At 39.4% G+C, this 17,471-nt stretch overlaps 2 protein-coding genes across 2 annotated transcripts; both read left to right on the top strand.

Annotated features, from left to right (window-relative positions):
- The first annotated feature begins 1,244 nt into the window (after positions 1–1,244).
- On the top strand, positions 1,245–3,677 carry LOC131723072 (GTPase IMAP family member 4-like). The gene is made up of 2 exons (XM_059016406.1): positions 1,245–2,340; positions 3,658–3,677. The coding sequence occupies exons 1-2, from the start codon at positions 1,413–1,415 to the stop codon at positions 3,675–3,677; spliced, it is 948 nt and encodes a 315-aa protein (XP_058872389.1). The 5' UTR covers positions 1,245–1,412.
- Positions 3,678–7,060: 3,383 nt separating this feature from the next.
- On the top strand, positions 7,061–11,431 carry LOC117432835 (GTPase IMAP family member 4-like). Its single transcript, XM_059016541.1, has 2 exons — positions 7,061–7,137; positions 9,545–11,431. Exons 1-2 carry the CDS (start codon positions 7,107–7,109, stop codon positions 10,468–10,470), a joined length of 957 nt encoding a protein of 318 aa, XP_058872524.1. The 5' UTR covers positions 7,061–7,106; the 3' UTR covers positions 10,471–11,431.
- The last annotated feature ends 6,040 nt before the right edge of the window (positions 11,432–17,471 follow it).

Here is a 17,471-nt window from a genome sequence, read left to right as displayed (position 1 = left end):
ATAACCAGACAATTCATGCAAGGCTGGGCACATACCATTCTCATTGGTTATATATGAAATCGGCTTTCAATATACAATGATCGCTAAATATCTGAAGTCAGCTTTTTAACATGACCGAGCTTGTATTGTAATGTTTTAGATGTTCCCATATTCTAGATACACCATGGTGCTTTCCTAAATGTGAGACACGACATCTTTAATTTACAGGACAGAGTCCTATGGACAGTAATAAAAAAGGCCCTGAAGAGAGAAGGAAATGGTTATCTGTTACAGCTGCACTTTGGTTTCTGACCCGTTTCTTGTTCTGTTTAGATGACAAATTGACCCCTCGCTGTTACGTCCAGATACATTATCATTCTGTGCAAAAGATTCAGAGTAAATTTGAACGTTAATCAAATGTTTATTGGAAAACAAGAAACATCCCATAACAATTCAATACAGAAAAAATCACTCCCACTGCTGCAACTTCTACTGTTAATATCTCATAAACCATTTCACATGCCAGCTTCATATTTTCAATGTCATGGAAACAGTACAATATATGATCATTTCTCTCCCTCTGACTCCAAGGATCTCATCCGTAAACAATAGAAACACTATGCCCCTCACACACGGGAGCACACCAGCACCGGGTGACACAGGGAGTGCAATGGATCTCCTCTGAGCGTCAGATGAGTTAAGACCCGTATTTACCTCTTCACTACAGAGCTTGATGAGTTAATAATATTGATAACAGCATCAGACCTGTACTTACCTCTTCACTAGAGCTTGCCACAGGGAGCGCTCTCACTGTTTGAAAGACACCTTCCACAGTTAACAGCACTGTGGATCCAGTGTTTTTCATTTAATACCTGCCTTACCTGTACGATACCCTTATAGGGAAAAGATTAACCAGGGTTTATAAGACTAGATAGACATTGTGGTTTTTTTTTGTTAAAATGTATTTATTATAAACCTTAGGATAAAGTTTATTGAGTGTCCTCAAACTTTGAAAATTACTGGAAATAGTTGCTTTTGGTGAGTTTAAAACTGAATAAAACATTTGTGTAAAGAAAACTAGTTCTGAGTGTTCTGAGCATCTCTGGACAAATTATTAGGACACATTTACACCTGCAGAGCACATGAAAAAACAAACAATAAATCAAACTTGTTATGCTATAAACCTACTGACAAATAATTTAGACATTTCACTGATTATCCTAAAACTTTTTTTTGAAGAGCTTGCTAGTTGTGTCCCTGTATGTACAGCAGCTCCACACATACAGGAACATGCCAGTGCTGTGTGTGACAGGGAGTGTTCTTTCAGCACAGCACGACAACAAGAGGAGAAAACTAATCCAGGGATTCACATGTAAATCTTTCATTTCTAAGAGGAGCAAACTGTTCTTTCTCTTTAACAGGGCGGGGGAATCATGGCTGCAGAACAAGAGGCTGAACAAACTGTTTCTCAAGAGCTGAACAACCCCTCTGAGCTGAGGATCGTGCTGCTTGGGGGAAGCACCTACGGTAAGGCTGGGAAGAGTTCATCAGGAAACACCATCCTGGGAAGAGAGGCATTTAGATATGGAATCAGCTTCTCTGAAAGAACGAGGGAGTGTGAGAAGAGAACAGGAGATATGGCTGGGAGACGGGTCACTGTTGTCGACACTCCAGACTTGTTATACACACACCGGGTCGAGATTGAGAGATGTGTTTCTCTGTCTGCCCCAGGACCCCACGCTTTCCTCCTAGTGATCCCGGTGTGTCCAAAAGAAATTATTGATGCTCACAGTAAGCTTATAGTAGAACAATATTGCAAAGCCTTTAATAAAGTCCAACAGCTGTTCGGTGAGAGAGCTGTGAGGAACACAATGATCCTTTTCACCTTCGGGGATGATCTGAGAGGCAGGACGATTGAGCAGCACATCAAGGAAGCTGGTGAAGAGTTCCATCAGCGTGTTGAGAAATGTGGGACCAGGTATCATATTCTCAACAATAAGAAGAGGAGCGATCACACTCAGGTCACACAGCTTCTGGACAAGATAGACAGCATGGTGAAGGGAAATGGAGGCTGCTACCTCCCAAATGAGATTTACCAGCAGGTAGAAGAAAGGATTAGACTAAAGGAACAGGAGCTGAATGAGAAACACAAAGAGGAACTTAGCAGGAAAGAGGAGATGAAACACAAATATGAGGAGGAACAGTGTAGGAGAGAAGAGGAGTTGAAACAGAAATATGAGGAGGAACAGAGGAGGAGAGAAGAGGACCTGAAACAGAAATATGAGGAGGAACAGAGTAGGAGAGAAGAGGAGATGAAACAGAAATATGAGGAGGAGCAGTGTATGAGAGATGAGGAACAATGTAGGAGAGAAGAGGAGATGAAACAGAAGTATGAGGAGGAACAGAGTAGGAGAGAAGAGGAGCTGAAGCAGAAATATGAGGAGGAACAGAGTAGGAGAGAAGAGGAGCTGAAACAGAAATATGAGAAGGAACAGTGTAGGAGAGAAGAGGAGATGAAACAGAAATATGAGGAGGAACAGACTAGGAGAGAAGAGGAGCTGAAACAGAAATATGAGAAGGAACAGTGTAGGAGAGAAGAGGAGATGAAACAGAAATATGAGGAGGAACAGTGTAGGAGAGAAGAGGAGATGAAACAGAAATATGCGGAGGAACAATGGATGAGAGAACAGATGAAACAGAAGTATGAGGAGGAAAAGAGGAGGAGAGAACATGAGATGAAACAGAAATATGAGGAGGAACAGTGTATGAAAGATGAGGAACAATGTAGGAGAGAAGAGGAGATGAAACAGAAGTATGAGGAGGAACAGAGTAGGAGAGAAGAGGTGATGAAACAGAAATATGAGGAGGAACAGAATAGGAGAGAACAGGAGATGAAACAGAAATATGAGGATGAACAGAGTAGGAAAGAACAGGAGATTAAACAGAAATATGAGGATGAACAGTGTATGAAAGAAGAGGAACTGAAACAGAAATATGAGGAGGAACAGTGTATGAGAGATGAGGAACAATGTAGGAGAGAAGAGGTGATGAAACAGAAATATGAGGAGGAACAGAGTAAGAAAGAACAGGAGATAAAACAGAAATATGAAGAGGAACAGTGGAGGAGAGATGAGGAACTGAAACAGAAATATGAGGAGGAACAGTGTAGGAGGGAAGAGGAGATGAAACAGAAATATGAGGATGAACAGTGTAGGAGAGAAGAGGAGATGAAACAGAAATATGAGGATGAACAGTGTAGGAGGGAAGAGGAGATGAAACAGAAATATGAGGATGAACAGTGTAGGAGAGAAGAGGAGATGAAACAGAAATATGAGGATGAACAGTGTAGGAAACAAGAGATGAAACAGGAATATGAGGAGGAACAGTGTATGAGAGAAAAAGAGATGAAACAGAAATGTGAGGAGAAACAGAGTATGAGAGAAGAGGAGATGATGGAGAAGTTGAGGAAGCAAATTAAGGAAGGGGAGCTGGAGAAAGAGCCAGAGGAATCCAAGCTGCCTGTCATGAGAAGGAGTAGCATTGAAGCACGCCATCCCGACTGATGCATATACGAAGTTCAGTCTTTCTTTGGAACTTCTTGAGGTAAAATCATTGATAGCTTACCTGTTGTGTTGAACTGCAGTCAGCCTGTGTTATTGAAGCTTGCTTGCACCCCAGATAACATTGAGGGCCCTTGAACAAAGAAACAATAAACCATTCTGTATCCTGTTACTCTCTATAAAGTCTGTTTTTCAGTACTGTAGAATACTACAGTGATATGTCATGTATAAATCTGACTTACAGGTTAATCATAGAATATCTGTGTTGCTTTAGAGCAGTGCTTCCCAACCTGTGTTCCCTGAGTAAACTCCAGGTGGTCTGCAAACAACTACCAAAATTTGTTTAAGCAGTTCTTGTGTAAACCCATTTCTACACAATCACACATTGTGCAACTACAATCTGTATTACTAAACAACACAACAAACCACATTATATGTAATAAGATGTGTATGTAGACTGTATTTGCACCCCCTACCTGTTTTCTTTGAATATTTGTGTTTATAATTTATATTAACTCCCATTGATGCAATACCAATGCCGCCTAACTGAAACAGCTTTCTGTGTGAAACAAATATTAACTAAATAATTTACACATTATGATGGCACATTTGTCTTAGCCAGTAATAGTATTCACGTAAATGCACTTCTTTCTGATCTGTGCTCTCATTCTACGGCTTGTTTTCACTGTTCAGGAAAAAAATAAAAACCTAATCTGTCTCCAGCCTTTTCGCTCTGCTTAAAAGTAGAGCACTGAATTCAATATTATTATTATTATTTATTTCTTAGCAGACGCCCTTATCCAGGGCGACTTACAATTGTTACAAGATATCACATTATTTTTTACATACAATTACCCATTTATACAGTTGGGTTTCTACTGGAGCAATTTAGGTAAAGTACCTTGCTCAAGGGTACAGCAGCAGTGTCCTATACCAGGGATTGAACCCACAACCCTCCGGTCAAGAGTCCAGAGCCCTAACCACTACGCCACACTGCTGCCCTATATATTCCTAACTGGGTTGGAATAACTAAATTAAGTAAAAATAAATAAATAAATAAATCCAACAATATTAAAACCAGTTTTTGTACTTACCATTTTCAACAATATACTATGTGTGCTACATAGCAATATAGGAATAATCCTATTATTTCCTTATAAGTTTTTGGAGAAGTTAGCTGCATAATTAACAGAAGTTAATGTGAAACAAAAAATAAGCTATATTTTTAGCTTGACTTGTGAACTCTACTATAGTGTGAATGATCGATTTCAGGTTTAATTTCCAGGTTTAAGGAGGCTGTGTGGTCTAGTGGATAAAGAAAATGGCTTGTAACCTGGAGGTCCCAGGTTCACATCCCACCTCAGCCAATGACTCATTGTGTGACCCTGAGCAAGTCACTTAACCTCCTTGTGCTCCGTCTTTCGGGTGAGACGTAATTGTAAGTGACTCTGCAGCTGATGCATAGTTCACACACCCTCGTCTCTGTAAGTCGCCTTGGATAAAGTATAGTGATGATAACATGGGCCACACTGATGTGAAAACTACACCATGCCGCTAATGATGAACTCATACAGCTTTTACTGTCTGTGTCTGTGATGAATAAGCCAGTGAAAAGTATGAGTTGCTCACAATTCATCTGACTGTAAATGCATCACCTCTGAACTCCAAGAGAAATCAGATTTCAGACAGACAATACTTTAGAAAAGACGGAGCCTTTTATACTTGGATCATGTGTTTAATGGCTTCATAGAGTCTAGACAACTTTAGTATTCTGTATATTATCTATCTGTATCGTGTAAATTCTCTATACTTTATACAAACTTTAATATTGAAATATATTGTACCTACAGCCAAGTAATTGAAATGTTCACTCCAGTCAGGAGCTTTGCTTTGATAATTAAGAAATAAAAGCAACTACAAGTAATTCGTTTAATGGCTCAATATGTTCTAGTCAACTGTCATATGCTCTACATCATATCTCTACAATTTACTGTGTAATATTATAATCACGTTTTTACATTACTTTATATAATATGTAATATTGTATGCACAATGCTGAATAAATACTCAAGCCGTTTACTTCCTGAGTTACACAAATAGAAACATTGCCTACCCTGTGGGAGTATTTACAGATTCAGAGTGATTTGATCAGTTTAACTTTGAGCATCAGTGCGGTAGTTTAATTAATTAATTGAAACCGATTTAAAGAAGACATCATGTTTTAATGTTAATGTGAAATCATTGTGTTGTCAGGTTTATCACAGCCTTGATTCCCAGCCCGACTCTGATGCGTTTACTGTCCAGGGTGCTGAAACTCAAACCGGGACGAGCAGCCAGAGTGTCCCCCTGCAATTCCAGAGACGAGGCTGCGCTTGATACACAAAGGCAGGCTGTGCTGTGCAGGGCGTCAGTCTGGGGGGTGTTTAAGCTGCAGTGCGCGCATTGCAGCGGTCCCGCTCCGGGACTGTATTTGAGGTTTCACCTCTCCAGATCAAACCCACAGTAATGCCACCTGTTCAAACCCCGATACACTCCTCCGTGACGCTGCAGACGGGAGAACAACTCAGGGAAGAAAATGAAACTGGTCCAGATTACTAAGGAGAATCTGTGGAGAAAGTTATCTGGTAAGGTTTAAAATTATTATTATTATTATTATTATTATTATTATTATTATTATTATTATTATTATTATTATTATTATTATTATTGTGTTACGGATGGCTTAGAGAAAAGCCATTAAATTAAAATTGAAATATGAATGAATATTTTTTTAAAAATACCATTCAGGTTTTAATTTTGTATTTTGGTAAATTTAGATGACTTTCTTATTAGGCCAGCGACTGTATGTTGTGTTTAAATGTATTTTTTTAAAGTTTAAATAAGACTGAAAAAATGTTATATTCAGGTTTGTATTTTGTATTTTTGTAAAAATGTGTCTTAGCTGATTTCTTTTTAGGCCAGCTTCTTACTCAGAAACCGATATTTTTGTATATTTTCTTTCCTGGCAACGGCGCTCTTTCCTGACAAATGCTGATAAGGTTTATGATCGGGGCTGCCCCGGTGATATTAGGGTCTGTTGGCATATTTGCGTGGCTTGTGCCACTCGTGTCAGACTGAGTTTATATAAAAGAGTGAAGCTACAAAGGACATTCATTTTTAAGGTTGCCCGTCACTACACGGAATTGGTTAACAAACAAACAGCCTGCAGACACGGCCCGGGGAACACGCTGTTAAAACGAATCTGTACTGGTAATAAGAAGCCCCTAATAGCTGCTGCCAGTACATTTTCCACTGGTTCTAGTCCCTGTTGTTTAAATATCATTCTCATACGCACATTAGAATTTGAAGAAAGCTTGCCAATGCGTTTTAGCAAATACGTTTACTTGGAGATGCAGTAGCAATACCTTAATATTAACAGAGCCTAGTGGTTGATCTGATCGGCTTCTCTGCCAGTATTGTAGAAATCTGGCTGTGGTTTACGTCACGACCAGCTAGAAAACCTGATTTCCTTGCCAGCCTCGCATACCCTCATTTAAGAAGCGGATCGTTAAAGCGCCACTGAGAGAGATGGAAAGTGCAGGTTTTGATCCAGATGCCGGTAATTTAAAAACATTATTGTCTTATTAAAATCGATGGCGATGTGATGTAAACGACTGCTTTAATTAATTGTCATGTATCTATTTCAGTGCAATGTAGTTTCTTCATGTAATAAGAAATACTTTTTTTAACATTTACATTTTATTTGTTTTTTCATTAAAAAAATAAATAAATAAAACGATTTCTGGGGAGAGTAAAAAATACATTAACTTTAATTCATGTACTAAGGGTTACTCTCAAATGAATTCACGATCCAGTTTACGGTAAACTCGGCTGTCCGCTGAGTCCCCAAAACTGGGCTGAATTCGAAAATGTAAAGCGGCCCAGAATTTGGGACGTTATCTAAAAACCAAGGCAGCCCAGAATTTGGGACGTTATCTTAAAAACAAAGCGGCCCAGAATTTGGGACGTTATCTGCAAACCAAATCGGCCCAGAATTTGGGACATTATCTGAAAAGCAAAGCGGCCCAGAATTTGAGACGTAAATGAAAACAGGGTCAGTATATATGTAAAACTGTGATTACATTAGAGATAAACTAATGAATCCTGTAACAAAACTGCAATAGTGTATACATTTTATATTAAAATATATCGCAAAAACGATTATAGATATATGCTACTTGAAAGAAAACAGTACACCACCACAGAAAGCCAATTCTTACATTCGTGCATAACATGATAATTCATATAAAGTAATCGCCCATAGTTTGTTATATCAGTACAGCGTAATACCACATTATATTTTAATGGTAAGGTTATGGAAAGCAGATCACTCTCTCTATCTGATCACAATGTTAAAAATGCCTGCAAGCTTTTCCACTCATGTGACGACATATTCATGTGACAGACATGGACCAATCAAAACGCGAGACTGTTATGCGGTTCCATCCCCAAAACCGGTCCTGTGTCATACATCGGTGTCATACGGTCCAGTTTACGGTAAACTCGGCTGTCCGCTGAGTCCCCAAAACTGGGCTGAATTCGAAAATGCAAAGCGGCCCAGAATTTGGGACGTTATCTAAAAACCAAAGCAGCCCAGAATTTGGGACGTTTATTATATGCTATAATAAACGCTATTTTCTTCAGAATGCATCTCGACGTTGCTACTTTACTGAATCGGGCAAGCTGGAGTATTCAGCTTGTCCACGGCTAATTTATATTTGCCATTAGTGTGTAAATACGACACAACCTCTCTGTAATTGCAAAGTGAAAGGAGTTAATGACCCAAGAACATTGTTGTGTCAGCAGTAATTGCTTTCCGGAGACAGTCAAACAGTTTGAGAACCAATTCAATAACTCAAGTAGATATATATGAATTAAAACAAAGTACACATCATGTTTTAACTATATACATAATGTATATTAAAACGTATCTGCTTTTTTTTCGGTATAGCACACAAAAATAATTTAGTTTTTTATAATTTCTCATTAGCGGCAGTAATGGTAACTTGGGTGAAGTCCCCCATTATTTTTAATTCACTGCTAATTTACAGTAAATACTGCCCATGCCGTCTGTTTGAAAGACACCTTCCTCACTTAACAGCATTGCAAAGCCTTGTAGAAAACAAGACGTGTGATACATTTCTGGACACACAGTTTGTTTATGGAAATGTTTGGAAAGTTTCTAAGTTGAGTACAGCAAATCGGTCATTCCATTTTAAGTTAACTTTAATTTATTAAAGAAATAAGCTAAGACGGCTATTTGCGGCTATTATTGAGGGTCCTTAAACTTTGAATAGTACTGGAAATAGTTGCAAAACCTCAGATTTCTTTGGGGCTTAGAACTGAAGAAATAATTTGTGTGAAGAAATCTAGTTCTGAGTGTTCTGAGCTTCTCTGGACCAATTATTAGGACACTGTTACACCAGCACACGAAAGAACAAACAAGGGGTGCCTTCGTAAACTCAACCTCAGTGTGTCAGAGAGCACTCTGACCGTTCGTAAACTCCTGGAGTGCTCTGTGGTGTCCTTCGAAAACTCAGAGGAGATGAATTTCGGAGTGCTCGGAGCACACTCTGGACACTCAGAGCGTTCACTTTCAAATTGGCTGAGTTAAGGGTGAGGAGTTGTCTACACACTAACCTTGTTCAACACCAATTAGACACTGTTACACCTGCACAGCACATGAACGAACAAACAAGAAATCAAACTGCTAATGCTACAAACCTGCTGACAAACAATTCAGGCACTTCACTGATTCTCCTGATTAATGTGCACTATTTGTCTGAAGAGCTTGCTAGTTGTGTCTCTGTACAGCAGCTCCACACATACAGGAACATGCCAGTGCTGTGTGTGACAGGGAGTGTTCTTTCAGCACAGCATGACAACAAGAGGAGAAAACTAATCCAGGGCTTCACATGGAAAGCTTTCATTTCTAAGAGGAACAAACTGTTCTTTCTCTTTAACAGGACAAAGAATCATGGCTGCAGAACAAGAGGCTGAAGAAACTGTTTCTCAAGAGCTGCACAGCCCCTCTGAGCTGAGGATCATGCTGCTTGGGAGACACTTGTCTGGGAAAAGTGCATCAGGGAACACCATCCTGGGCAGAGAGGAGTTTAGATCTGGATGCAGCTCCTATACCAGGACAAAGGAGTGTGAGAAGAGAACAGGAGAAGTGGCTGGGAGACGGGTCACTGTGGTCGACACTCCAGACACAGACCAGCTCGAGATTGAGAGACGTGTTTCTCTGTCTGCCCCTGGACCCCACGCTTTCCTCCTGGTGATACAGGTGCATTCAAAAGAAATGATTGACACCCGCACTGCACTGTGGAAGTCTCTAGTTAAACAGGATTGCAAAGACTTGGATGAAGTCCAGGAGCTGTTTGGTGAGAGAGCTGTGAGGAACACGATGATCCTTTTCACCTTTGGGGATTATCTAGAAGGAAAGACAATTGAGCAGCACATCGAGGAAGCCGGTGAGGAGCTCCAGCAGCTTGTTGAGAAATGTGGTAACAGGTATCATGTTCTCAATAATAAGAACAGGAGCGATCGCACTCAGGTCACACAGCTCCTGGACAAGATAGACAACATGGTGAAGGGAAGTGGAGGCTGCTACACCATGGAGATGTACTCAGAGGCAGAACAAAGGGTCAGAGAAATGAAGCTAAGGAGGAAGAGAGATGAGCAGATTGAAAAGAGCAAACTGCTGAAAGAGAGTCCAGGAACACTGGAGCTACAACTGGAGCTGAGGAGAGAGAGGAAGAAATCCAGAGAGCTGGAGAGGGAGCTGGAGCAAGAGCTGAAGAACGAGAGGGAGAAAATAAGAGAGCTGGAGGAGGAGCTGAGAAGAGAGAGAGAAAAGGAGAGAGAGAGGAGAGAGAAAAAGGGGAGCTGAGGAGATAAAGAGGGGCGGACATAAGAAAAGCAAAAATGACTGTTAAATTTGAAATTGAAGACCAGGAGGATTAGGAACAGTGTTTTAATATATACATTACTGAAAAAAAAACAACGTCCATAGTTTACTTCTGTACAATACAAGGCATTTAGCTAATGATGCATCACCTTAGGTTGTTTCAATGAGTCTCTTTCCTTGGCCTTGTGAAGGAAACACCAACAATTTATAATGTATTTGATTTTTTTTTTTAAGTAACATTTTCTTTGACAAAATAAACCTGAAATATTTACTGCAAGCCTGTCTTTTCTCCATAAGAGCTTCAGCCGCTAACATAGAAATCTCCAAGGAGAACTCAGGAACGGTTATCACAAGCCTGCTGTTATCCTTCCAGGAAGGGAGACAATTCTAACAAACTCAAACAACAACATCTAATAGATAAAACAGACAGGATACCAGATTCTTACTAGATGGTGCTGCCGTGTGGAAGTAGCACGAAGGACATGTTTTCCAGTAGTCCTTATGGCAAGAGACGAAATACAACTAAGAACATTCTTAAAATATCTCGATTTAAAAATCACTATGAGCACAAAATATGACAATGTCACTCTCATATTCCCCATAAATTCAAAATATCACAGTCAACAAATTTGATAGGAAACACTGCAAACAAGAATACACCCTTATATTTAAGAAACATAAGAAAGTTTACAGATGAGAGGAGGCCATTTGGCCCATTTTGCTTGTTTGGTTGTTAGTAGTTTATTGATCCCAGAATGTCATCATGCAGCTTCTTGAAGGATGCCAGGGTGTCAGCTTCAACAACATTACTGGGGAGTTGGTTCCAGACCCTCACAATTCTCTGTGTAAAAAAAGTGCCTCCTATTTTCTGTTCTGAATGCCCCTTTATCTAATCTCCATTTGTGACCCCTGGCCCTTGTTTCTTGTTTCAGGTCGAAAAAGTCCCCTGGGTCGACATTGTCAATACCTTTTAGAAATTTGAATGCTTGAATCAGATCACCACATAGTTTTCTTTGTTCAAGACTGAATAGATTCAATTATTTTAGTCTGTCTGAATACAACATGACTTTTAAACCCAAGATAATTCTGGTTGCTCTTCTTTGCACTCTTTCTAGAGCAGCAATATCCTTTTCGTAATGAGGTGACCAGAACTGAACACAATATTCCAGATGAGGTCTTACTAATGCATTGTAGAGTTTTAACATTACTTCCCTTGATTTAAATTCAACACTTTTCACAATATATCCGAGCATATTGTTGACCTTTTTTTATAGCTTCCTCACATTGTCTAGATGAAGACATTTCTGAGTCAACATAAACTCCTAGGTCTTTTTCATAGATTCCTTCTTCAATTTCAGTATCTCCCATATGATATTTATAATGCACATTTTTATTGCCTGTGTGCAGTACATTATACTTTTCTCTATTAAATGTCATTTGCCATGCGTCTGCCCAGTTCTGAATGCTGTCTAGATCATTTTGAATGACCTTTGCTGCTTCAACAGTGTTTGCCACTCCTCCTATTTTTGTGTCGTCTGCAAATTTAACAAGTTTGCTTACTATACCAGAATCTAAATCATTAATGTAGATTAGGAATAACAGAGGACCTAATACTGATCCCTGTGGTACACCACTGGTTACCTCGCTCCATTTTGAGGTTTCTCCTCTAATCAGTAGTTTCTGTTACATGTTAACCAATCCCTTATCCATGTGCATGCATTTCCTTGAATCCCTACTGCGTTCAGTTTGAGAAATAATCTTTTATTCGGGACTCTGTCAAAAGCTTTCTGGAAATCTAAATAAACCATGTCATATGCTTTGCAATTATCCATTATCGATGCTGCATCCTCAAAAAAATCAAGCAGGTTAGTTAGACACGATCTCCCTTTCCTAAAACCATGCTGACTGTCTCCCAGGATACTGTTACCATATAGGTAATTATCCATTTTGGATCTTATTATAGTTTTTGTAAGTTTATATATAATAGAAGTCAGGCTTATTGGTCTGTAGTTACCTGGTTCAGTTTTGTCTCCCTTTTTGTGGATCGGTATTATTTTTGCTATTTTCCAGTCTGTTGGTACAACCCCTGTGTCAAGAGACTGTTGCATGATCTTGGTTAGCAGTTTGTAAATAACTTCTTTCATTTCTTTGAGTACTATTGGGAGGATCTCATCCGGCCCAGGGGATTTGTTTATTTTAAGAGCTCCTAGTCCCTTTAACACTTCTGCCTTTGTTATGCTAAAGTTATTTAAAACTGGATAGGAACAGGTTGACATGTGGGGCATGTTGTCCATATCGTCCTTTGTAAAAACTTGTGAAAAGTAATCATTTAATATATTTGTTTTTTTATTCATCTATGATTTTGCCATTTGTATCTCTTAGACATTTAACCTCCTCTTTGAATGTTCTCTTGCGGTTATAATATTGGAAAAACATTTTGGAATTGGTTTTAGCCCCCTTAGCAATATTGATTTCTATCTCTCTCTTGGCCTTTCTAACTTCCTTTTTGACTTGTGTTTGCAGTTCCAAGTACTCTTTCTGTGTACTTTGTTTTTGGTCCCTTTTAAATGCTCTGTGCCTTTTTTCGCTGAATATTTTTTTTAATTGATCTATTAAACAATTTTGGCCATTTTGTTTTAGATTTAGATTTGTCTACTTTTGGGATGTAATTGTTTTGCGCCTCAAGTACTACATTTTTAAAAAACAGCCATCCTTTTTCTGTGGATGTTTTCTCTATTTTACTCCAATCTACTTCTGTTAGTCTCTGTTTCATACCTTCATAGTTTGCTTTTCTAAAATTGTAAACCTTAGCTTTAGTCATTAATTTTGGGGTTTTAAAAAAAATTTCAAATGAGACATTGTTGTGGTCTGAGTTTGCCAATGGCTCTCTGACCTCTGTTTTAGTTATTCTGTCTTCATTATTTGAAAAGACTAAATCAAGGCATGCCTCCCCTCTAGTCGGTGCCTTGACAAATTGCGTTAGGAAGCAGTCATTTGTCATTTCCACCATTTCAATTTCATCCATCGTGCCCCCCGTCGGGTTTTCCCATTTTATACAGGGGAAGTTGAAATCCCCTGTTAGTATGGCTTCTTTTCTACATGCATTTCTAATGTCATTGTATAACAGATTATTTTGCTCAGTGTCTGAATTTGGCGGTCTATAGCATGCTCCTATTATTATGCCCTTTGAATTTGTGTCCATTATTCTGACCCATATTGATTCTGCATTGTTTTCTTTGTCCTGATTTAACACCTGGGCTTCAAGACTATTTCTTATGTATAGCGCTACCCCTTCGCCTCTTCTGTCCTGCCTATCTTTCCTATATAGTGTGTACCCACTAATATTATATTCATCTCCATCACTCTCAGACAACCAAGTTTTCATCACATCGTAGTTACTTGTTAGTGCAGTAGCTTCAAGTTCTAACATTTTGTTTCTGAGACTGCTAGCATTAAGATAAATACATTTAATAATTGTCTTACCTGAGTTGTTGCCCTTGTTTTTTTGTTTTCTCCCCCCTTCCTTTCTAGTTTAAATGCTTCTGAAGGATCCTTTCTCCGAGTAGATTGGTTCCCTTTCTGTTTAAGTGCAGTCCGTCCCACCTGTATAGATAGTCCTTGTTGTAGAATGTGCTCCAATGTTCAAGAAAGGTGAAGCCTTCCTGTGTGCACCACGATTTCAGCCATGCATTTTGATTTTGTATTTCCAGCTGTCCATATGTTCCTTTGCAAGGCGCCGGCAGTATCCCAGAAAATACCACAGTTTTGGTCTTGTCTTTTAATTTCCTTCCTAGCTTTCTGAATTTGTTTTGCAGGGATCTTGGTCTGTCTCTTCCAATGTTGTTTGTACCGATGTGGACGACTACTACCAGGTCGTCTCATGTTCGTTCTAGGAGCCTGTCCACATTCTCAGTGATGTGCTTGACTGAGGCTCCTGGATGGCGTAAGGGGGTCCAAACTGCGATCTGAGCTTGCTGTGTTTCTCAGTATGGAGTCCACAACAATCATGACCTCCCTTCTTTTGGCTGCCTGGCCAGCACTGTGTATAGGGTCTTGGATGTTGTTTATTTCGTTCTCTTGATGTTTGTTTTGGTCATCTAAATGTTGAAGTTGCTCAAATGTGTTGGATGTCTGGATTTCTGGTGGTTGTGTTTGATGAAGTTTCTTTTTTTCCCTACTTCTGCCTATCTGAACCCAGCTGTTTCAACTCTCTTCCATCTCCCTGGTGGCTTTCAGTCTGCTAGGGGTGCAGACTTCCATGAATTGTGGGTGTGTCAGCTCCTCAAGCTCCTGTTGCTGTCTCATTTCCTCCAGCTCCTTTTCTAACAGGCTTAATCGCTGAAGCAAGTCCTGTATCGTGCAGCACTTTACACAAACTTAGTTGAGCTCTGTTGGCTCCGATTAACCCTTTACTGTAAGGGGTGCTGAAACTCAAACCGGGACGAGCAGCCAGAGTGTTCCCCTGCAATTCCAGAGACGAGGCTGCGCTTGATACTCAAAGGCAGGCTGTGCAGTTCAGGGCGTCAGTCTGGGGGAGGTTTAGGCTGCAGTGCGCGCATTGCAGCTGTCCCGCTCTGGCACTGTATTTGAGGTTTCATCTCTCCAGATCAAACCCACAGTAATGCCACCTGTTCAAACCCCAATACACTCCTCCGTGACGCTGCAGACAGGAACAACTCGGGGGAAGAAGATGACGGCGCTGACTACTAAAGAGGAGAGAACTGATAGGAGAAGCTCCGGCTACTGCTGTTTGTATTGACACCTGTACGTATGTACTTTTATTAAGGGCTTTTACCGTTTACATATCCTCGGCATTGCCCGCCAAAAATGTATAAACAACACAGCTGCACTAACCCTGAGCAGCGTGAGCTGCCAATTCAAACTGGAGGAGTTCGAATTTCAACGGCTGAAGCGGCGCTGCCTGAATATTTTAGTTTGGAGTTAACGATTAATAATAATAATAATAATAATAATAATAATAATAATAATAATAATAATAATAATAATAATAATACTTTTAGTTTAAAATAATATACGGTAGTTTACATCGGGTGGTTGTGTGAAAGTATTCTATAAATGTTAACGGTATACAAAAATGGTCACGATTATGAAGGGGAATCTGGAAAAATAAAAATGATCAAGTAAGTTATTATTATTATTATTATTATTATTATTATATGGTTATGGAGAGCTTTATAGATTTTTTATTTATATTATTTTTAAAGTGTTTGAATAGGAATGAAAAAAATACATCAGTTTTATATTTTGTATTTTGGCAAATTAAGATGACGTTGATTTCTTATGAGGTCAGCCACTGCTTTTGTGTTTAAATGCATTTTTAAAAGTTTAAATAGGAATAAAAAAAGATATTCAGATTTATTAGTAGTAGTAGTATTATTATGTATTAATTGTATCTTTATTAATGTTACATGTATTTATTATTTATAGAGTTCTTGAGTGCACAAGAACATTGCTTGCTTATTTATCTCTAGGCTACAGAAAAATTAAATATGCACCGGAATGCTTAGACAGTTTGGTCCAATGTTGTGACAGAAACATTTAAATCAATATAAGCCTCGTTCGTGGTTACAGTGCAGGAGCAGGTGCAACGGTCCAAACTGCAGACTCGCTGGATTTTGTAAGGTTTGTGAGCCAGGTAGCGTGCAAGCTGCTGTCTCCACCTTTGATAACCAGGAAGGTCTGGTGATAATTCCCTAAACTGAGCTGCGCAGGAACAACGACCAGAGGTGGAAGAAAAGACACCCCAAAGCAGTTACAAAATACCCAGCATTTTATTTAATCAATTAAAACACACACACACACACACACACACACACACACACACACGCTCAGCCAGGGCAAGGCATGGGGGATAGTCCCAGGTACCCTAACAGCAGACCAGAGAGTCCTCCACCCAAATGTGCGCGTTCAAACTAGAACAAGGAATATCATACAGGGTAATTCAAAATAAATACAAAGAATCTCAAATCACTGTAAGATAATCACTCAATATAAATTACACAGGGACTACAATTAGTCTATGACAAAACACCCCGGAGAAGCCCAAACACACAACGGACTATCTAAATGAACCCACCCCAGTTTAAAAGCGAATCCCTTTCCTAAACAGCCACTCATCCACAGACACAAACACTAAAATACAAGAAACGTAACGACTGTCAATGATTACAATTAATTCAATAAGACCAATACAAAACACAGTAACATTTCAATACATTCAAATACACCAGTCTAGCGATAAAGTTCAGATAAATAAGATAAGATCAAACGAGAGGGGAGGAGAACAATCTGAAACAGGTAGGGGAAGGGACCCCTTGCTCTTGCCCAGGTGAATCGCATTCAGATAAGTGTCACAGACCGTTTCAATGCAGTTCCCACAGCCTGGCTCCACGCTCAGCAACCAGCAACCTCACGTCACTGCTGAAGAGATCCAGTAACTCCGCACTGCTCACACCCATCTGGGTCTCACTGTCACTCAGGCAGAAAGCGTTTCTACCCTCGCTGCCAGCTCTCACTTTGTAGTCTTACAGTCTAGCCACTGACTCACAGCACCCGCACAAAATCAGCGCATCCTTCTCTGTTCCCGTTTCTTCTTTTTAAGGGTTGTTGGTGAATGCCATCTAAATGGAGATGATGAGCGCCATCACCGTTATATATGTACATATAGTTTTTTCTTTAGATCTTGTCCCATTTCCCTATGCTTTTTATATATTTTAATCTACATTTCTCCAGTTGTCTTTCTCTCCCTTTAACATTCAAAATATAATTTACTGTCGCTGCTTCAATTTCTATATCCCTTAACTTTCTATTTAATCTGTTTCTTTGCTGATCATGTAAGTTGCATTTCATGAACATATGTTCCACTTTTTCTTGTTCACGACAATTATTACATAACCCATTCTCGTGACACCGTTTCCAGTTTCTCTTCCCTTTTCTACTTTAAGCCGCTTCAGTGGCAAGTT

This window comes from Acipenser ruthenus, chromosome 53 (assembly GCF_902713425.1).
Source record: "Acipenser ruthenus chromosome 53, fAciRut3.2 maternal haplotype, whole genome shotgun sequence".
Classification (NCBI taxonomy): domain Eukaryota; kingdom Metazoa; phylum Chordata; class Actinopteri; order Acipenseriformes; family Acipenseridae; genus Acipenser; species Acipenser ruthenus.
Note: the sequence above shows the minus strand (reverse complement) of the source record. Positions and strands in the feature narration are given on the sequence as shown.